Source organism: Engraulis encrasicolus, chromosome 3 (genome assembly GCF_034702125.1).
Source record: "Engraulis encrasicolus isolate BLACKSEA-1 chromosome 3, IST_EnEncr_1.0, whole genome shotgun sequence".
NCBI lineage: Eukaryota > Metazoa > Chordata > Actinopteri > Clupeiformes > Engraulidae > Engraulis > Engraulis encrasicolus.
Window position 1 is genome coordinate 22317045 of NC_085859.1, and position 17848 is coordinate 22334892.

Below are 17848 nucleotides of genomic sequence, written 5' to 3' on the forward strand. Positions count from 1 at the left end.
TCTTTGACTCTAATTAGCCTCACCATGACATTAACAAGGTCCATTTTGAAGCAAAGAAATTATCAGCGACTACCAGTGTCAGGCAGAAGATAGTGGCGTGTACGCACTTCTATACCATGACATGCAACTTATACCTGCCGTAAGGAAACAAAGAAAGTTGGCGTCTGCGCCTTAACTTAGGATTGCTTGTTGCTTGGTGCGGCTGCTCACATAAAATAGTGTTTCTAGGACAGTCAAAAAGATAAGGCGCACACAAGACTTGCGGGTTCAAAAAGTGTATTGTGTCCGGACTAGATCCGAAACGTTTGTAGCTCCAGATATTTTCCGTTGACTTCTTTTGTTAATTTGTCGGACACAATGAACCTGCAAGCCTTGTGTGCGCCTCATCTTTTTGACTGTCCTAGTATCACTTATACCTGCCGCAAATGCACTGAATACAAGGTGTATAAAGTCACATGAAAAAAAAAAACGGGAAAAAAAACCATCAATTAAACTAGAAATGACCTCAGAGAGTGCAGACCTACGCTAAGGAAGCTGTTTGAGAACATTTTAACTATGCTACACCCTACTTTTTTCCAAGCCTTTCTGCCTTCTTTTTGTGGAGTTAGAAACTGGAATGTCAAAATTCGTCCTATCCCGTAATGGTGAAGAATCTTTTTTTTTTTAAATCCTGGATCCCGATCATATCACCACCAAAATTGAATAAATGGTTCCTTTTGTCATTTCTAACAATTCCACATAGTTTCATCCAAATCCATTCATAACTTTTTGAGTTATCTTGCTGACAGACAGACAGACAGACAGACAGACAAACAGACAGACAGACAGACAGACAGACAGACAAACAAACGCAACCGAAAACATAACCTCCTTGTCTGAGGTAATCAAAATAAAGCACGCATATACAGACAGCGTCCGGCTTGGTAACCAGAACTAGACTAATGCTTGAACTGGCCTTGCCCCAGGGCAGACTCCTGACATGGTGTTTAGTTTAGTTTAGTTTGTGAGTGTGTGTTTGTGTGCGTGTGTACTCGTTATTTCCTCTTTATTTAAAAAAAAAAAAAAACTAACCCCTCTTTGCAATTGCACTTGTTGTTCTGTATATCTCCTGTGCACTTTGTATTTGCTTGTGATGTTGGGTTGATTGTCCTCTTTTGAAAGTCGCTTTGGCTATAAAGCTTCTGCCAAATGCAATGTAATGTAATGTAATGTAATGAACCAGTCTGGAGATGTTGTGTACCCACCTGCAGCTGTTTCCGACCTCGATGAGCTTGAGGACGTCCTCAGTGCAGCGCACCTCCCTCTCCTGCAACCCAACCACCTGCACCTGTTGCTTGCCGTCCTCCAGCACGCGCAGCTTGGCCTTGCGGTTCAACAGGTCAAACACCTGCAGCGCAGCGCAACACACACACACACACACACACACGCGCACACACACACACACACACACGTCAGCTAAGAGGGCTCCAAACACACTCTAATGAGCGGAGAGTTGCAACACCGTACTATACATCCGACTGTGCCAGGTCAAGCCACAACATCTGCTAATTGTGTCATACATTAATGTATGGGGAATGAAGGCTTGTGCAAGTGATGCTTCGTGAAACATAAACCTTATTGTCAATGAAATAACCACAAGCGTATTTCTACTGCAGGAGAAATATGTAAAACAGTAAAAAACTGTGATAGTATAATTCTTGTTTCAGACTTCAACTGACTTTGTGTGTTTGACTGGTAATATGAATAAAGCATGGTAAATATAAGTTAACAAATGAATCACTACTTGCCTTTCCACTGTAGATTTCAAAGAAGGTTGCATACACTTGAAGGTCCAGCTTCTTGTAATTGGGTTTCTTCAGCATTAGAAACACATCCCGTGCTGCAGAGAGAGCCAATTACATCAAAAAAACTGTGTGGGGTAATGAGATAACGACTGGGTATAGCGACTGTTAAATGTTAAAAGCTTCCTAAAATACCTCTCCTAACGCTCCTGTAATAAAGACATTTACAATACATTTTCCACAATAGGCAACATTTTAGTATATCAAGAGCTGCCGTTATGAGAGATCTGTAAGAAGGGTCTGGATCACTCAACACCCTTAAAGATGGATGTATGACGTTCATTATGTCAAAAGGTTATAGTAAAACTTAAGTTTTTCTTTTACCATACTTCAGATATGTAAGTTATATCTTTTACCTGACATGTTTCGACGGTATAGGTTTCGTTTTCAGAGGGAAACATGGATGTTGAATCAGCTGATGTTGTTGTGAAGGTGTCATTATTGACAGGGAGATCCCACCTCCACAACATCAGCTGATTTTAAAGCAGGTCACACATCAACGTCCATGTGACCCTCTATACCGTTCAAACACGTCAGGTAAAACATAAAACCTTTACATTTCTGAAGTAAAAGAAGAACCTAAGTTTTACCCTTCTAGGTGATGAAACTGTAAAGGGCACTCCTTGCAGGCAAAGTAATGTGACAGTGTGTTGGTTTGCCATCATTGTGTGTCCTGCGTGCTTCCTTTCTTCAATGCACTACTTCTCCACAGGAAGTATACCCAGTAAGGAGGAAATGTATTCTGTATGGTACCATTGTATGGTACTTCTCAAGAGGCTTGTTAACTCCTTATGGAGGATCTTAACTGGAAAATCTGGTGATTATACAAACTGAAGGATGTGAGGAGGCCTGTCCATCACATTCATATAGAGCCATGTTACCTTTTTTGTTTTTAACTTCAAGAAAGGCACTGAATGCTGGAAGTGAACAGCTTAGGGCAGGGGTGCTCAACTAGAAACTGAAAAGGTCCACTCGCCAAATTTCGTATGTTTCTAGGGTCCAAAAAAGTTGCTACGGACCGATGCAGAAAATAGCCTCAGTCGCTGGACGCACTGGCCCCTTGCTCACTCACCGAGTTGTCATAGTGATGATACTTTTATTTGTCATAAGACTGGCTTCGCAGAAATACACCTATAGATCACATGGCAGCGAAATCTCATGTATAATTTATACATATTAAATACAGATGGATTTTGTCTTGGTCCGGATGACATTGCGTTTGGGTCCGCATCCGGACCTGGGTCCGCCAGCTGAGCACCCCTGGCTTAGGGACACTGCCCTACACTTAAAAAAGCACCACTTAACACAGGAAAAAGCCTTACCAGCTAACGCATAGATTCCCTTCGCGCAATCCTGGTTCTTTCCAGAGAAGTCTCCTCCCATGGTCTATTAGAAGGATGGTGCATAATGTGAATATTAACAAGTAGGACTGGGCAATATGACGATATACATCGTTATCGTGATATAAAAGTGTATATCGTGACCTTTCATCTATATCGTTTATATTGTGATAGTAATTTTATCAATTTTATACAATTGAATATCATTTAATTACATTTCTTGTTGTCACAATACACACTAAGTTAATGTAACTGTAAAAATGAGAATAAAAATACCCCTTTTAAAAAAAGGTTGTTTTGCGACATGAAAAAATAAAGAGCAAATAAGAGAATAATTGGAAACGTATGTAATTGTGCTATATCGTGATATATATCGTTATCGTTATATAAAGTAATCCATATCGTGATACTGTTTTTTTCCATATCGCCCAGCCCTAGTATTAACAAGGTCAAAACCCCACAACATAGATTAATTTTGAATGGGGAAAACAGTGACTGCAAGTTCAGCTTAGGTGCTGCTGTAATGTCTTACGTGTGTTTTTCCACTTCCTGTTTGTCCATAGGCGAAACAGGTTGCCATTCCCCGTTCAAATATGGTCTCCACGAGAGGCCTGGCCGTAAACCTGAAAGACATTTGGACCGAAACTTAAGTGTATATAACGCAACAGTTGCTACTGTAATTCACCCTGTGACATCACTCCTTGTTCTACCAGTTCCATCTACTGAAACGACAGGTCATGGTGATGACGACAAGACAAATGGAGCACAATACCAAGTTGTGCAATGTGCACTAACAATGCAATTTTCTTTAAACATTTCCTCTATGTTTTTTCCCTCTACAAGAATAATGGAAAGAAATGCTGCTGGAATTCATTGCAGCTTGTGACGTTTCAGGGCTGTTGCCTAACTGTTTGGGATCAAACATGACTTCATCAGCAACGTTAGAGGGTGTTGGTCATAAGTGTTTTGTCTAGTATGTCAAATGGGTGGGGCAGTGAATGACTTGCAACAGGGAATACAACAGCACAAGAGATGACACACATAGCTGTGTGTTTATGTACGTTGTAAAAGAACACTACAGTTTAAGTGTATACCACAGAATATATTTTCTTGCAAGGTTCTCTATATAATCATCAAAGTTCATCTTATCTTTTTTTAGCAATACATCACCTGCTGTTAAGTGTCTGGGTGCTATGAACAGCAGACCTGCCCTTTTCACTGATCAACTATTTATGGACTTGTTTTGGCGTGCCAAGTTTTGTTTTTTTGGCATTTGCTTTGAGTTTTGCTATTTTTATCTCTTGCAGTTGAAATCCGTGTATAATTTTAACAGCTTGATTTCAGATTTCTTCCCTTTGCTTCAATGGCTCGGTTCACCTGCACCTTGAATAAGGATAATTTTCCAACGTACAAGTACACGGTGGCTGATGAATGTGAAGGAGCGGGTGAATCTGTACTGGTAACCTGTAGTGCTCAGTGGTTAACCTTGCGTGCTGTGAGGCAAGGATTTAGGGTCAGAGGGGCAGGGATTGCCTCACCGCCATGGGCACAATCTCAATAGGCTAGCGGTCTTCACAGTGTGTGCGTTCCAATATGTGACCTTGCGTCCTCCACTTGTGCTTGTGGCCTCGTACCAGGAAGTATGACATCACTGACAACAGCATTATATTTCAATATCTCGCAAAAGCTCAATTGTAAAGTCATTTTTTTTATTTGCAAACTGGATGGTGATTGAAGAATAGTCCCCCAAAAATGGTTGTATCTTGGCTGACATCGGGGAAACGTAACTGTTTTCTCCACGGAAGCGGGACATCAGCAAAACATCAGGCCACAAGCACAAGTGGAGGACGCAAGGTCACATTGGAATGCAACCAGTGTGTGACTCGACATGATGCGGAACAAAGAGGGATAATTGAGGGAAGAGCCGGTGCTAGGGTGTGGATCTTTGGATGGGAAGGTCGATGGATTAAAGTGTCAGGTAAGTGTTAATGCAATGCAATGCAACAACATGGACAGGTAGATGAAAACAGATATAAAATACCTGTAAACCATTTCATTTGTTGAACTTTCATCAAAGGCAAAATCGAAACGGAACGTCTGGTTCTCCAGAAATCGAGTCAGATCCACTTTCTGCTTGGGTTCGTGGACCATGACAACGTCTTTACTGGGAATGGTGATCACATCTAGGTCTTTCACAGAGAGCTCTACAAAAACAAAAGAGAAACATTGAAGCCAACAGCAAACACTTCAAGTGCAAATGCTACAAGAGGCTCTCATTACTTATTATTCACTTAAAACTGTCATAACTGACCAACATAATTTAAATCAATAATTAAATAGGGAAAAGTAAAAACAAAAATGTTGCACCTTTTTTGTTCAAAGGTCGTTTCCTCACACATACGCATATCCGATGCTCCTCAATCTAGCAGAGACAAAAAGGACAAATAATTAAATATGCAAATAAAATGGGATTCTTTTTCTAATGAAGCAATGTGTTCCACACATCTTCCTGCCTCAAAAAAAGGGAGTTAACCCTTCAGCAGCTTTGAACTGTGTGGTGCGCTTGATTCTCACCAGGTCAGCGGTGGTTAAGGGCCTGTAGTCAAGGCTGGCTCGGAACTCTCGGATCATCTGCAGGATCTCATAGTTGGGAACCGTGGTGTCAACCTCCTGCAAGACCAGCCGCAGAGAGAAAGAAAATAGCAGCATTATAGCACATGAAGAGTCAAAGAGCTAGGGGAAGCGCTGGGATCATCAGACAAACAGGAAGAGGAGGACTGACTATGTACAGCGCTAATGGAACTTCCTTGAGCTTACTCTCAACCCAAAGACTCCAAAAGAGGTCTCCTAAAGGACCGTCCACCTAATGTCACATGGATCCCAGAAAAGTCCTTGCTCAATATATCTTACTGTGTTAGACGATTTATGATAGTACTACCACCACTCCTGCACATTCCAAAACTACAGTAAGATCCTTGAAGTATCTCCTAGTATTACTAGTATTGGGCTACTTCACAGTGACTAGACCCAGAGATGACTGGAGCACTCAGCAACTTTTTTTAGAGGTTTTTTTATTATTATTTTGGTGCACAAAATGACTGACGTTTCGGCGCACCTGCGCCTTCCTCAGAGTCATCTAGTATCTCCTAGTATTATTCTTCCAAATGGAAACGGGGTGGATAAAGTAGACAGAATTTTGAGGGGGGAGGGATGAGGACTGCATTGTGCCTCAGCGTTGAGCTGAACACTGGGTAGAACGAGAGGAGAGTAGTTTTGAGTGAGCGATGAGATGTGCAGGAGGCAGTAGGAGAGGAGGAGACTGCATTTTTGAGTCAGCAATAAAACAGGAGGGGTGGGTGAGGTGTGGGAGGGGGTGGTGAGGTGTGGGAGGGGGTGGTGAGGTCTGGGAGGGGTGGGTGAGGTGTGGGAGGGGGTGGTGAGGTGTGGGAGGGGGTGGTGAGGTGTGTGCGCGTGTGTGTGTGTGCGTGAGAGACATTTTGGCATAGTGACCTGTGCTCGCTTCTCTCTCAGCTCCTGCTGCTGCAGCCGCCTCCTCTCTCTCTTCTCCTGCAGCTTCTCCACTTCCTTCACGCAGTTGGACTTCCTCCTCGCTGAAACACCAGCACAGACAGAAAGAGGAAGGGACATGTGAGGGGAAGAAGAAAATAATAATATGAGAGAGAGAGAGAGAGAGAGAGAGAGAGAGAGAGAGAGAGAGAGAGAAAAGAGAGAAGAGAGAGAGAGAGAGAGAGAGAGAGAGAGAGAGAGAGAGAGAGAGAGAGAGAGAGAGAGAGAGAGAGAGAGAGAGAGACAGACAGACAGACAGAGAGAACAGAACAATGAGCAACCTTGCACCAGACAAAGGAACCCCGTGAATCCCTGTGAAAAGGCCTATTTTTTTTTTCTGCCTCTCTCTCTCACACACACACACACACACACACACACACACACACACACACACACACACACACACACACACACACAACCCAATCACCCTCCCTTCCTCTGTTTCTCTCCCTCTCTGTAGTACGCTCTGCTGTCTTCCTCCACTTATTCCCCCCCTCCCCTTTATGTTTCCCCTTTCCTTCCCCTCCCCTGTCTGCAGTGTGTGCCGGGGCCAGCAGCAGCAGCCAGTGGCGGCCTGTGACAGGCAAGACAGCTGAGCAGAGCTGAGGGCTTGGAACTGGAACAGTGTTGCCAGATGTGCGATAATTATCGCGTTTGTACCATAATTTTGTCCATTTTGTCCTCTGTACGATAAAAAAAAAACATGTACGATAATTTCAGTGTTGTGTCACTCATTTAATTTAGATGTCTTGAAACAACAATTTGGGTCTTGTAAGATAATTCCCTCCCAAAAAGCCCCCCAAAACGATAATTTTGAGGTTTCGGTACGATAATTCAGCATTTTCCATCTGGCAACTCTGGGCTGGAAGATTACAGAGGCAGCTGGAAAACGATGGAGACACAAGAGCAATCCTTTTTTTTATTCATTGTCCCACGTTCTCTCCACTCAACCCTCTCTTCTCTTTCTCTCTCTCATCTCTTCCCTCCCTTTTTTCTCCCACTGAAAGAGAGAGGGCTTTATTCTTCTCCCCCGTCCCCAGATGATGCAAACAGCGACAGCTCCCCTGTGTCTCCCAACAGTGTGTGGTGTGTGAAGCCTTGTGACAGCAGGCGAGCCCTGACAGAACCTGAAACCCACACTAATGAAATATGCAAAGGCAGTGAGGGCGAGAGGACGGCAAGCACGGAGGACGCCGGGCAAATCAAACTTAATTGACCCCCAAAGTTTGAATTCCAAGTTCTACCTCAGCTGATAAGACTAAGGTGTCAGTACTACTGCACAGTTTGCGGATTATTTTTAGATGCCGGCCAGTTTGACTATGCAAACTACACCTGTCCAAAGACAGTTGCAAGAGACCAAGAATAACCCACAACAGACAAGTGTTTTAGAGCAATGCCAAGTCAGTTTTGTTTTTAGTTGCATCATGGCAGGTTAACAACAGAATGGTCCCTCAGAGACGGGCAGAAAGACGCTCCACTCCCACTTTGGAGCGGTTATTGCCTATGGAGTGAGGGAAATCAAATGCCTTATCACCTTCCTGCGTATTTACGAATTGATTAACCATTGAAACAATATTTTAACGTCCCAGACAAAAAAGAACTACTCAATGTCACTTTAAGCGGTCACCATGTTAGAGGAGGCACTTAACCTACTGTAGCACTGAGATGAATAGACACCTGAGCCAGTGGACAGCCTAATCTGATCCAAGACCATCACAAAGCCAGGGCCAGGTCAACATCAGGCCAGCGCCGCAGAAAACAACATCACAGAAGATGTGAGAATGAAATCAACAGGCAGAGAGCTCCAATCCACCATAGGAGCTGTTATGTAATTAAGAGCTGAGAACATGGAGGAAATCTCCTTCCTCCTCACGGCACGGAGTTCTACTGTGGACTGCAGCTATTCCTCTGGAGTAGATGATATTACCAAAAATACTGAATCAAACCAAGATAACGCAAAACACACCCACTCAATGCAAAAGCGTGTGCTCAAGTTGGGTCTCCTAAGGGGGCGTTGTCCCCTACTTCTTCTTCTCTTTTTGAGGTGTTTGCGCAAGACGTGCGCTACCGCCATCTACAGCACTAAGGGGACTTCATTGATTCTCAACCTCAGGACTCCGAAGGTCTCCTAACCAAAGGTCTCCTAATAACGCCCTAAGGGGGCGTTCACCCGACATAAAGTGGATACCGGAAAAGAAACAAAATGACGCTTCTTCTTAGATCCACTTTCTTTGATATAACCCTGTGAACCTTTACCAGCCGTCAAATTCACCAGCCAAAAAACTATGCCATGTGTCCTGACACTTCCAGATTTAAATTTACCAGTGAAAACTTTACAGCTATCTATTCCTGCTCAGGCTAGGACAAATTCATCAGTCACTCAACAGTAAGTCACTACACCTAGTAGACATATTTTGCCTCTGACATCTACAAGCTTTCATATTGTACCAGCACTTAGCCAGGGGCTGGTGCCAATGTCCCATTGGAACTGCAGCAAGCGTGCTACTGGCACATCTCAGTCACACACATGCATGCATCCGGCAGCTTGTGTCCATTGTTTTCTTATTCACTTCACAATGGTTGACGTCGCTTGCTGCCACACTGAATCGTGGCTTGGCTTATCAAGAACTTGAAAAATGCTTAACTTTTGTCAGATCACAATGCTCTCTGTACAGTCCTCTGTGATCCGCTGTGATGTCATGTCCATCAGACAGACTGTTCCGCTCAGCTTGGTTTTGTTGCCACGCCTCCATCACAACACTTTTGACGGATTGTGCAGCGCTGGCTCTATGGCCATGCATCATCCGCTAGAATGGCATGTCAGTCACTCACTCAACACACCCACCATCAGACTTCACACTGCCGCAATCATGCATGTCTGTGATTCCAAGGGTAGGGACTCACCGTTGGCCAGCTGCTGGGCGGTCTGGTTCTGGGTGGGCTGGGCTGGCTGTGGGGCGGGGGGAGGTGGTGCAGGCTCAGGCTGCTGGTACTGCGGTTGCTGCTGCTGCTGCTGCTGCTGGGTGGTTCTGGCTCGGGTGGAGCCCACTTCACACACAAACACACACACACAACAGAGACATGTCAAGTCACTTAGTAATACGCAGAGATGACATTTCAGTCATTCCTTGAAAAACAGATGGGTCAAAGACGTGCAAAATGGCATTGTCATTCAGTGTAACGGATGCCTTCTGCTGACTGTAACTGTAAATAACATGACTGTTTTTATTTATTTATTGTTACAGGGAATTCATGAAAGCCTCGGCTGCCATCCATTCACTTGAAACCATTTAAAAATCATGTTTTTTGCAGTTACAGTCGGCGGAAGGTGTCCGTAACACTGAATGACAAAGACGTCTTTGACCCAGATCTGAGATTTATTTAAAGTGAAGGAACGTGCGTCTTTGTTGCCAAAAAATGTCCAAGTACCGGTACAATGACAGAGTGAAAGTACAATGTGGCCAGATTATTGGGAGAAGCCAAACACCAATTGAAATTCAATTATTGATGAATACACATTATTACCATCAAATACACATCATTGCTGGATTGGTCATGCCTACTTTTGAATGTACAGTAAAGGCACCTGAGTCACCCTTACCTCTGTTGTCTCTGGACGGTGCTTCATTTCTTACAGGTGCGATGGTTCGTCGATTCTGCATAAGATAGCATAAGCTTAATACACATATTAGCCTAGAGTACATTTAGAAAATGCTTTGTTTTCCCCAGAACATCTGTTGGTCAAGGTGGTTGGGGGTTAGCTGGTATCAGAGACATGTGTCTAACGTCGCTGGAAAGGTCATGATGTGCAGTTTCATATGAAATATGACGTGAAACCCAAAAATAAGTAGCTTATGCAATGTATTACAGAGCAACTTTAGAAATTATATTCGTAACTAGAAATGCACTCAGAGAGTGCAGACCTCCGCCAAGGAAGCTGTTTGACAGAACATTTGACTATTTTTTCCAAGTCTTTCTGTCTTTCACTTTGTGGAGTAAGAAATTGGCATGTCAAAATTCGCTCTATCCCGCAATGGTGAATAATCTTTGGAAAAATTCCTGGACCCGGATCGTGATCTGAATCACCACCAAAATGCAATCACTTGTTCCTTTTCCAACATTCCCAACAACTCCACAAAGTTTCATCAAAATCCATTCATAACATTTTGAATTATCCTGCTGACAGACGACAAATAAACAGACAGACAAACAGAAAAAACAATTTGATCGAAAACATAACCTCCTTGGCTGAGGTAATTAAAAAGTCTTTATCTTTCTTACAGGACCTAGTCAAGGTGATAGGTGTTTGCTGTCAAGGTGGTAACTGTATAGGACAGGGACAAAACCTGCTTTTGTATTAAAGGATTGACAAACAACGACAAAATCAGTTAACTTACAATGCATGGGCGTTAGTGCACAAAAGCGTTTTTTCTTCTTCTGTTGTTAAGTGTGTAAGATTAGGATTTAGTGCATGAGAACAGGGTTAGGGTTATTCTCATGAAAGAGAAAAGGTCTTTACTGGCTTCTTGAAGGTCGAAACAGATGACCCTAGTCTCGTAGCCTCCGGTGGCTTTTTCCACAATTGGGGATAGTGACGGAAAAAAGGTTGCACACACACACACAAACACACACACACACATAAGCCAAGAGATGCTGAAACGAACGGGTCTGGCCTAAACAACTTTTTAAGTCAAAGTCATTAGTGCGAGTACTTCTTACGTAAACTTCTCAAAAGGGTCTATACATGCCGAGCAAAGTGTGGTTACCTAATTCTATTATGCCTACCACCGCTCAAAGAAGAAAAAAAAACCCTGATCAGTGATGTCATTTAGAACCCAGAACCGATGCTTTTAAAGCAGAGAAACTAGGAGCTAATCCTATCTGGGCCTGATCAAGACGGCAGAACGAATCTTTCAAAACTCTTGGTCAACAAACCTTGTCAAAGTACAGCCTGGCTATCCCTTGACACCCAAAACTGAACAGACTGACTGAACAGAAGATTAATCATACGCTTTGTGGCACTGCTGTGGCTGAATGGTTAGGGGAGTTGATCTCGAGTTTGGAAAGTTGCTAGGTTGAATCCCTCATCGTCCATGAGAAAGGCAACTTAACCTCAATGCTCCAGCAACTAACACCTTATAACTAAAAAAGTGTCAGCTACATGCCATGGCCTAATCGTTTGCCTTAGATTAGGAAAAGTGTCCGTTCTAATACCATATCATCCATAGCGCAAGTGCCCTTGAGCAAGGCACCTGGCCTAACCTCACACTGGTCAGGGGACTGTAACCAATACCCTGTTCCACAATCATTTTCCTAAGCTACTTTGGAGAAATCATCAGTCAGCTAAGGGTAATGTAATGCACATTTGTCAGAGAGACCAGAAGAACCATCCACGTACCTTTGGTATCTTGTTGACCTTGGTGGCACTGGGTGTGGGGGGCGGAGGGGTCACAGGGCTCAGGATGACCTCCTCCTCGGGGGCCACGTCGGGGTTCAGGGAGAAGATGCTCTCCAGGTCAATCTGGAAGCCAGGGAGAACAAAATGAAGTTGTTAAGGACAGACCTCTTCAGATTTATGCTGAAGTATTCGGCCTCAATGTTTCAGACCCTTCTTCATCGTGAGTGCTGGTGAGGAAAATTACTATGTTCAAGATTCAAGATTGCTTTATTCTCTCCTGCAGCAACTTTTCTTTGGATGTACAATTTGCTCCATAGGATACAACACAGCTCAACCAATTGCTGACAGTGCAAACAAAGAAATTTTAATTTCCTCACCTGAATCTTAAATTGAAATACTTGGAGGGCAAGGGGAGGATAGTTAACATTCAGGTCCACTTACAAGTACTTCAATAGATTTGAAATAAGACATCTTCTTTGGCATAGAAAAGCATAGGAAAAGATGAGAAAGAATATCCAACTCTGCCTATGTCACACTTCACTTTTCAGCACTCGGTCCCTGGAGATTTTTATGTCTCAGCATCATAAAAAAAGAATCAGCAGTTATGCTTTCAAGTTATATTTTCCATTTTTTTTGTCACTCTACACCACATTTTATATTGGACAACTGTGAGTTCATGTTTTGTTTTTTCAACCAACATAGTCTGTATGCTCCTCTAGCACAGCAGAAGCAGGTCTGCTGCATATTTAAATCTTAAAACGGGCCAACATGGGCACACTTGTTCTGGCATGCATGATACACACACACGCACACACACGCACACACATGCACGCACACGCACGCACGCGCACACGCACGCACACACACACACACACACACACACACACGCACACATGCACACACACCCTCCATTTGAGCAAGTGCTCAAACCACCTTCACCATGTGTAAAGCCCAGGCCAGGCACTTAGGATAACTAGTGTCTCACTCTGCAGTTCGAGTGGCACACAGCTGAGCCACGTGCTTGCCTGCCTGTGAGCCAACCCAACGCAAGTCGAGTCGAGCTGAGCCAACCTGCTGCATTATTCAGGATGCCCGAGGACGAGCGACGCGACGCGACTCCGCTGACATGCTGACGTTACCTACCTCTTTCCCTTTGGTGTCGCCGTTCTCGATCCACTCCACGGTGACACTGTCGTTCTCCTCGTTTAGGGAGGTCACCATGGCTTGGTGTATTCGTCCTGAGGGAGGGGAAGGAGGCGGACAAAAGGCATGGCAATAAATAAATAAATAAATATATACACAAACACAGAGAAATGAGTCGGAAGAGGGAAGCTCATGAAAGTTTGAAAGGGCTGCCTGCCTGCATGAATGGTGTAAGCTTATGCAATTTGATGTTTGGTTCCCACGCACTGAGCTTGCTGCCCCTGGCTCTGAGATTTCCCCTAAGTGCTGCTACACGTTGCGTCAGGGCTCATAGCGCAGCTGCAATCTGTTGTCTTGCTGGGCCGTGCTGTGAAATACTGTAGTCTGACACAATCTGAACCGAGCTAACCCCAACACCATTCATAACACTGTATATATTCGTTCCTCACTGCTGTAGGTGGTGCACACACACTAGGCATATGAAAACGGGCATGGGACATTTCAGGTCATTTCCCCCTGGGGATCAATAAAGTTACTCTGATCTACTCTACTAGTCTACTAGGACTTTTGGACAGTAGAATGGCAAGCCTGACTAACACAAAATGTACAGTCTGGGCTCACACCATAGGCGTAGTAACTGTGCAAAGCCCATCCCAATGTCTCGCCACAGATTAAAAACTAGACACAGCAGCCCTAGCGTGGCAAAAATGGTAGGGCACTCGGCTGCAGTGTGGCCTACATGGGTTCGATTGCCGGCCCGGCCTGGGGCCTTTACCAACTCTTCCCCATCTCTCTCTCTCCACACTCGCTTCCTGTCATTATTCTCACTGTCCTGTCAAATAAAGGCAGTCCCTCCCAAAAAAACTAGACACAGCATTGCAATTAAACTTAGAGGAATGAGCTGGGTCAAATGCATGGCCCAGCTAGCATTATGCCCTATGGTGCAAGGCTCGACCAACCTGTGGCAGTCAAAAAACTAATTCTGAAAGATTTTAGTCTTCTTTAATGGACTAATAGTGCAGAGATTTGTGGTCTTGTAGGGCCTTGGTTGTAGTCTGACAGTGAGTGCGTCTTAATATTCGCGCTTGTCTCCTCGTCCCGCCTCCTGGCCCCTCCTCCGTGGAGAAAACGATAAAGTTTCCCAGCAGTCAGCCTAGCCACAACAACTTTTGAGGGACTGTTTTTCATTCACCATCCCAATTGCAAATGAGAAAAAGACTCTACAATTTGAGTGATGTCATCACATCATGACGAGAAGCAAGTGGAGGAGGCAAGTGGAGGAGGCAAGGTCGCATATTAAGAGGCACTCCCTCTCAACTAAGCTATCCACATCAGCGGCGTCCAGAACACTGAATTGGTTCCTCACTGCAGTAGGTACACACTGCACTCTCGCCTAGTAGGTACAGATAATTAACTTGATTCCCAAACATTCCTGCTCTCCTCATGTAGGACCTCTGCACTGCCGCATATTCCTGCCAGACATAATCATGGGAAACAACAATGTCCATTATTCATGAGCCCGATGCATCTTTTCGGCAACTCTCAGTGGGGCTCTCGGTCCAAATCCACATCTGCATCATAATCCATTCCTTATACCCTTTCCCACCTAAATAAAGGTAGTTTTAGTCGTTTAGTAGTTTCAAAATGTATGCTGCCCATTCACAACTTTGATCTTGAATATTTACGTGTTGATAAACTTATATTTACTGATCCGACCAAAGTGCAGCCAGTTTTGTTGCCAAAACTGCCTATTGGTAATTCAAAATGGCAATTACTGGAAGATCCATCCACCTATTCATGCAAAGGTGTAAAATTCAAAGTCATCATGCCTAGAAATTGAAGGTGGTGGTGGTAAATATTCTTGAAAAAAAAAGACAACATGTGAATGGGCATACATTCTGGAAATAAACAACTAAAATAAGTGACACTTCTACCTTTTAAGAAAGAGTAAATAGTAGGGCTGTAACGATACACTCAAGTCACGATTCGGTTCGTATCACGGTTTTTGACCCATGGTTCGATACCCCACGATTTCTGAAACGTATCTCATTTGAAGCTTGGAAGCACTATCACTTCATATCATGTGGCTGTTTTCGGGACTGATGTGTAACAAAACCTTGAAAGGGCGTATCACAATTCTGCCTCCCTGTATCGCGATACAATATTGTGACTCAGTGTATCACGATTTCTCAGTTCAATACAATATCGTTACAGCCCTAGTATATAGCGGAAATGCTGTGCATGTTAAGGGGAAGATGACTCCTGCGTTGGCCTGGTATTATAAGTCAGAAAGGAGAAGCAGATGTGTTTCTCACCAGCTAAATCAAAAGCATGTGACCACAATACAGGGTACAAAGTGTGGAAAATAGGTATGACAGAAAAACCCAACACGCTTTGATTGTTATGGTTGGACAGCTGAAGCCTGTGGGAGCCATGTGTTGTGTTGAGGCCTAATCAAGTTGCTAAGCCTTTTATAGCCTATTAGGTGTGCATTTCAGCAATTCACAGAGAGCATTCAATGGAAATCTTACTGTTTTGAAATGCTACTAATCTTTTTAATTGCTTCAACGTTTTGTAGGGTCAATAGAGGACTGAAATGTCTATACACCTCCCCTTAGACCTTTGCCAAAGCTTGTAGGCAATGTGAGATGATGATTTTCTCACGATTCTCCAATTTCCGCACATAAGCTCATTTATTTTGAAACTCGGAGGGACCCCCACCATGTGTTCCTTGTTTCAAAGTCTTTTATTTGTAATGCATTGCCACTGCGTTTTTCAATGCTGACGGCAGCTACAGACAAACTGACCTGCTAAACCTGTCAGATTGGCTCAAAAGGAGGCCTTTCTATCAGGGCCATCCATGTAACCAGGTCAGAGTGTCTGATAAACGTGAATGCTGTAATGGAAACAAAGCAGTTGATCAAGACAGATCAAGTCGTAAATTACTCTTCATTTTTCATCTTATTCCAAGAGCTTCAGCTTTGTCCAAAAGATGTCATGTCCATCAAGCAAGTTATACACACCAAGTCATCTTTCCTACAAGACAGCCTAAGCAATGTTGTGACGTAATAGCAGGTTGTAATACCAGGCAACGCCTTTATCATACAGCTAAGTTAACTGTCTGACAATACATAACAGAAGAGTTAAAGTGTGATTAGTTTACTTGGGATGGAAGTACCTGTCACCATAGAGATATACACTCCATCGAGCTCTACAAACAGTGGTAGCCCCTCCCCAGTGGCCGTGGGGGAAGAGGGGGTGTACTGTCTCGCCTGCCATATCCTGCAGGATCACAGGATACATTACCAACTTTTTCGCCTTGGGTTTCAAACTGAGGCCATGGCATACTATCATTCCTTATTGCAAGTTGTGGATGACACGCTATTGCCATATGACATAGTGACACCAGTTAAGCTGTACAGATCATTCGCCTTCTCACTTCAATAAAAGCGAGCTGAGTTTGAAATCTATTTGCCACCATTCGGGCAGACAATGGGATAGGGGGTACAATGTGTGGTGGATGAAACAAAACTTTGAATTGTTGTGTTCTTTCCTTAGCAAAAGGATTCTTCCACCCGTCTCAGTTTCAACTGACAGAACCTATCCCCTAGAAGGAAAAATCCTCTAGAACTAGTTATTCAATGAGAAAAGATACAAGGTTTGTTTGGTTAATATGAACAACTACCCAGAATGTAACCCAAGCATGAGAACTTGCAACACACTTTGTACCCATTCACATCCGCAGGGATGCCACTTGCATGCGTGACCTAGTAATTTCGACCAACTGTTATGGATGCAGTTCTAATCCCCAATCAAAGAAGAACGTCTGGCTATGCTTGCTTGCAAACCACTGCAACGCCATTTAATCGGATATCGTATTGTACTTATTTGTAGGTACACAGTCATTATGTTACCTAACACGATTACTAAAGGGTTAGCTAGTATTTAAACAAAGCTAAACTCGCTAACTAATCAAGCTGCACAAAACATTTCCCCTAAATAGATCAGTCAAATAATTGAAAACGGATAGAACGAACAACGATGCTGCAAAGGGCTAGGATGCCTCTGTGATCCTCTAAAATGGGGTTGTGTTTAGGAGGCGACGGCAACTGTAGTCAATAACCAGACTGTTACTACAACAAAGATAATGGGCAGCAAGCTAAGTCCAATAGGATAAGTAGCTAACAAGTTAGCAGAACAGAACTCGACGAAAGGCAGGGCAACATCTGACCACTTGGCTAACGTCTGATAGCAAGCTAGCGCATATTAGCAAATCGCCAAGCTAGCAAAGCCAAGTCGTAAAATGACTTGTTAGAGTTAAACTTACCATCACTCCTTTTAATTTCCACGTAAATGCCGACGGTAATTCTGCCGAAAGTGGCCGCCATAGTTTAAAGATGGAAAATATGCATATATCCGTATGTACAAGACTGTTTATATTTGAATTTCTCTCATCTGTTCCGCCTTGTTGAAAGCCGGGAGAATATTACAGGGGAGGGAGAGGTGCTGAGAATAAAATTTAGACGCATGCGCACACTGAGTGAAACTGCGTCCTTGCC

The 17848-nt window shown here is 43.6% G+C and overlaps 1 protein-coding gene across 2 annotated transcripts in view; it reads right to left on the minus strand.

Annotated features, from left to right (window-relative positions):
- The window catches only part of kif2a (kinesin family member 2a), a 27485-nt gene extending 9688 nt beyond the window's left edge, over positions 1-17797 (minus strand). The window contains exons 1-13 of one of the 2 annotated variants that reach the window (XM_063194995.1): positions 17617-17794; positions 13290-13384; positions 12147-12269; positions 10350-10404; positions 9653-9796; positions 6692-6792; positions 5756-5851; positions 5549-5603; positions 5223-5385; positions 3714-3804; positions 3164-3227; positions 1788-1879; positions 1245-1387 (exon numbers count right to left, since the gene is read on the minus strand). In XM_063194995.1, the coding sequence (XP_063051065.1) occupies positions 1245-1387; positions 1788-1879; positions 3164-3227; positions 3714-3804; positions 5223-5385; positions 5549-5603; positions 5756-5851; positions 6692-6792; positions 9653-9796; positions 10350-10404; positions 12147-12269; positions 13290-13384; positions 17617-17677 (1283 nt within the window). In that variant the 5' untranslated portion in view covers positions 17678-17794. Of the gene's footprint in view, positions 1-1244; positions 1388-1787; positions 1880-3163; positions 3228-3713; positions 3805-5222; positions 5386-5548; positions 5604-5755; positions 5852-6691; positions 6793-9652; positions 9797-10349; positions 10405-12146; positions 12270-13289; positions 13385-17616 lie in introns of both variants that reach the window. The other variant, XM_063194996.1, reaches the window with a different exon arrangement.
- Between the last annotated feature and the right edge of the window lie 51 nt (positions 17798-17848).